At 45.0% G+C, this 2,734-nt stretch overlaps 1 protein-coding gene across 1 annotated transcript; it reads right to left on the reverse strand.

Moving 5' to 3' along the window:
• Nucleotides 1-253: 253 nt before the first annotated feature.
• Nucleotides 254-1,619, reverse strand: LOC147422366 (secreted RxLR effector protein 161-like). The gene is made up of 3 exons (XM_086503052.1): nucleotides 1,368-1,619; nucleotides 732-816; nucleotides 254-651 (listed from the first exon to the last, which is right to left on the reverse strand). The coding sequence occupies exons 1-3, from the start codon at nucleotides 1,617-1,619 to the stop codon at nucleotides 254-256; spliced, it is 735 nt and encodes a 244-aa protein (XP_086359178.1).
• Nucleotides 1,620-2,734: the final 1,115 nt, after the last annotated feature.

Below are 2,734 nucleotides of genomic sequence, written 5' to 3' on the forward strand. Positions count from 1 at the left end.
TAGTGCAAAAAACATAAAAGCCCCAAAAATGGCTAAAAATGTGTGCACCCAGCCAAGCTCAGAAAATGACCGACCGGACATGTGCTAAAATTGTCCGCCCATGCAATCTACATGATGTGCGATGGGTGGCCAACTTGGAACAATCACTAGCCGTACAAATTGGCGAAGCAATGGTGGTGTAACTCTAACACCCCCTCTCAGCACCGGATGGTGAGACAACACAAATGAGTTGAAGGTGAGAAGCCAAAGTCCGCTAAGGTACAACCTTCGTGAAGATGTCTACTGCATTGTCCGTTGTAGTGACATACTCCAAATGAAGATCTCTTACCAAAACCCGCTTCCGAACATAGTGGTATTGCACCTCAATGTGCTTTGTCCGAGCGTGTATGATAGGGTTCTTGGCAATAGCAATGCAACTCTGATTATCACACAAAAGATGATTCGTAGCAATCTTGAGAAAACACAACTCTCCTAGTAATCTCTGTAACCATATGGCCTCACTAGCAACATAGCAAGCTGCTATGTACTCCACTGATGTAGAAGATAGCGCAACGGTGGGTTGCCGCTTATTGCTCCATGAAATGGATCCCAAGCCAAGTGTGAAAACTACTCCTATAGTAGAGCACCGAGTATCTAGATTTCCTGCCCAATCTGAATCGCACCAACCAAGTAGGGTGCAACCCTTGGAGCGACCATAGAACACACCATGGTCAAAGGTGTCATTGATATACCGCAAAGTAAGCTGGGCACATTGCCAATGTCGCTGACGAGGTCAGGTGTTGAAGGAACCGAGGACAAAAATTGTGTAACAAATGTCTAGTCAGAAATAAGTCAGTCATATGAGGCAGCCAACAACATTCTTTTACTGCTCCAAGTCAATCAGTGGGGAAGGACCTGTGAGTGCGGGAATGCAGTGCGTGTGCACAGAGAGAGAGAGAGAGAGAGAGAGAGAGAGAGAGAGAGAGAGAGAGAGAGAGAGAGTACACAGGATGTGGGTGGAGCTCCCAAATCTCACTGTATGAGCACAATGTGAGAATGAGTGAGAGCTCCTTATTCTTTGTATGTATAAAGAATAAGGAGATAAATGTGAGCGGTCGGACACTGGCCGCGGACACAGGAAAAGAATGATGAGGCACACCGCCTTTACCTAACATTCTCCCACTAAAGGCTATGTGATGATAAGTGGCGAGAAGATTAGCCTACAACTAGTATATACAAGAGGTGAGAGAAGATAGGTCTCAACATATGCCCACTAGCTCACTCAAAACACGTGAGTGCATCTATAACCGCTCTAGTGTAGATGCAACATGCATACCACTAGGGCTAGAGCCACGATGACACTCCTCATGCAGGTATCGAGTAACGACCTGCATGGCCCCACAATGCACAATGCCAGTGTTAGTCATCACATGACTGAAAACTCTCATTGCAAATGCACCAACCGCATAAGCAAGGTCAGGTCTTGAGACCAAAAGGTCATACATGAGAGACCCGGAAGCCGACGAAACATGTACTATGTGTGCCAATCTATCCCTGTCACCAACCTCAGTGACATATGCATCCTCATCAGGAACCACTTGACTATGCATCACCATGTTAGCATCGTCTGGAAAATGCATATCTACTGAGATTGATTGCAAAACCAAAAAATCAGCACCACTACAATCACACACAGCTATCTGAAGGACAGTGTCTTCCTCGCACGTATCCTCAAACGTATTAGATGCATCATAGAACAATGCATCGGTCTTTGGCTCAACTGATGTCACCTCAATTGATGACTGGCAAAGCTATGCATCCCCAGAGATACCACTGTCTACGTGAACTTCACCACAAGACAAATGCACAACCTGCTCTCCATACAGCACATCTGCTAAAGAAACATACCTCATCTCTCGCTTCAAACATGACTGCAAATACAGAGAGGCCACCGCCTCATGTGTCAGAAATATGCAAAGGGTATACCAGACCACTCCTAGCACCTTTGGCTATCACCAGTGATCCCCTATGCATCTCAAATGACCGCTCTCTAAGCAATATACAATATCCATTACTCTGTGTCTGGCGCACTGAAATGAGACTTTGGCTGAGTCCTGGTACATAACGTACATCTCGTAGCGTAAGCAATGTACCACTATGTAAAGACATGCATACATCTCCAGCACCCTCTATGTCATATGCTTAACCATCAGCAAACTGCACACAACCAAATCTCCCACTAGAGAAAGAGCAGAACAAATCACAATGGGGCATCACGTGAAAAACTACATGCTTGTCTAGTAGAAAATGCATAGACAATGTGCTATCCCAAGACACAAAGTAGTCTGAAGGCAAGCTAGACTCAAAAGTGACATGCACATCACATGCATACTCTCTAGCATATGTCCTCATAGTAGCACCATACATCTGCCTCTTTTGTTGTCTCATACGCCTGAATCAACGATGCCTAATATGTCCATCGTGGCCGCACTGCCAACATGTCAGTTGTGATCGGCGAGAACCGCCTTTAACCTAAAGCATCTCCATATACATGCCAAAACTATGGCAAACAAAGTGGGAGATAACTCGACCACTACACAATGCTCAAAAGTATGATCAATCGCATCAAAATCGATGCTCACATATGCATAAAACAACTCCACAATCTGCAAACTCTGCAAGTATAAACTGGGACAAACTGCGCAATCGAGCGTAAAGTGCATAACCATATATGCAAGTAGAAAACAAACTAGCT

Source organism: Adiantum capillus-veneris, chromosome 27 (genome assembly GCF_014529385.1).
Source record: "Adiantum capillus-veneris isolate H3 chromosome 27, ASM1452938v2, whole genome shotgun sequence".
Taxonomy (NCBI): Eukaryota; Viridiplantae; Streptophyta; class Polypodiopsida; order Polypodiales; family Pteridaceae; genus Adiantum; species Adiantum capillus-veneris.

What these genes read in the sequence shown, in the direction of transcription:
- LOC147422366 (XM_086503052.1), bottom strand. Translation starts at nt 1,619, where the DNA reads ATGCATTTTCCAGACGATGCTAACATGGTGATGCATAGTCAAGTGGTT. An exon ending in TGCATTGTGGGGCCATGCAG is followed by an intron (nt 817 to 1,367) that starts GTCGTTACTCGA and finishes ATTTCTGACTAG; the next exon opens with ACATTTGTTACACAATTTTT. An exon ending in TGTGCCCAGCTTACTTTGCG is followed by an intron (nt 652 to 731) that starts GTATATCAATGA and finishes GGTGCGATTCAG; the next exon opens with ATTGGGCAGGAAATCTAGAT.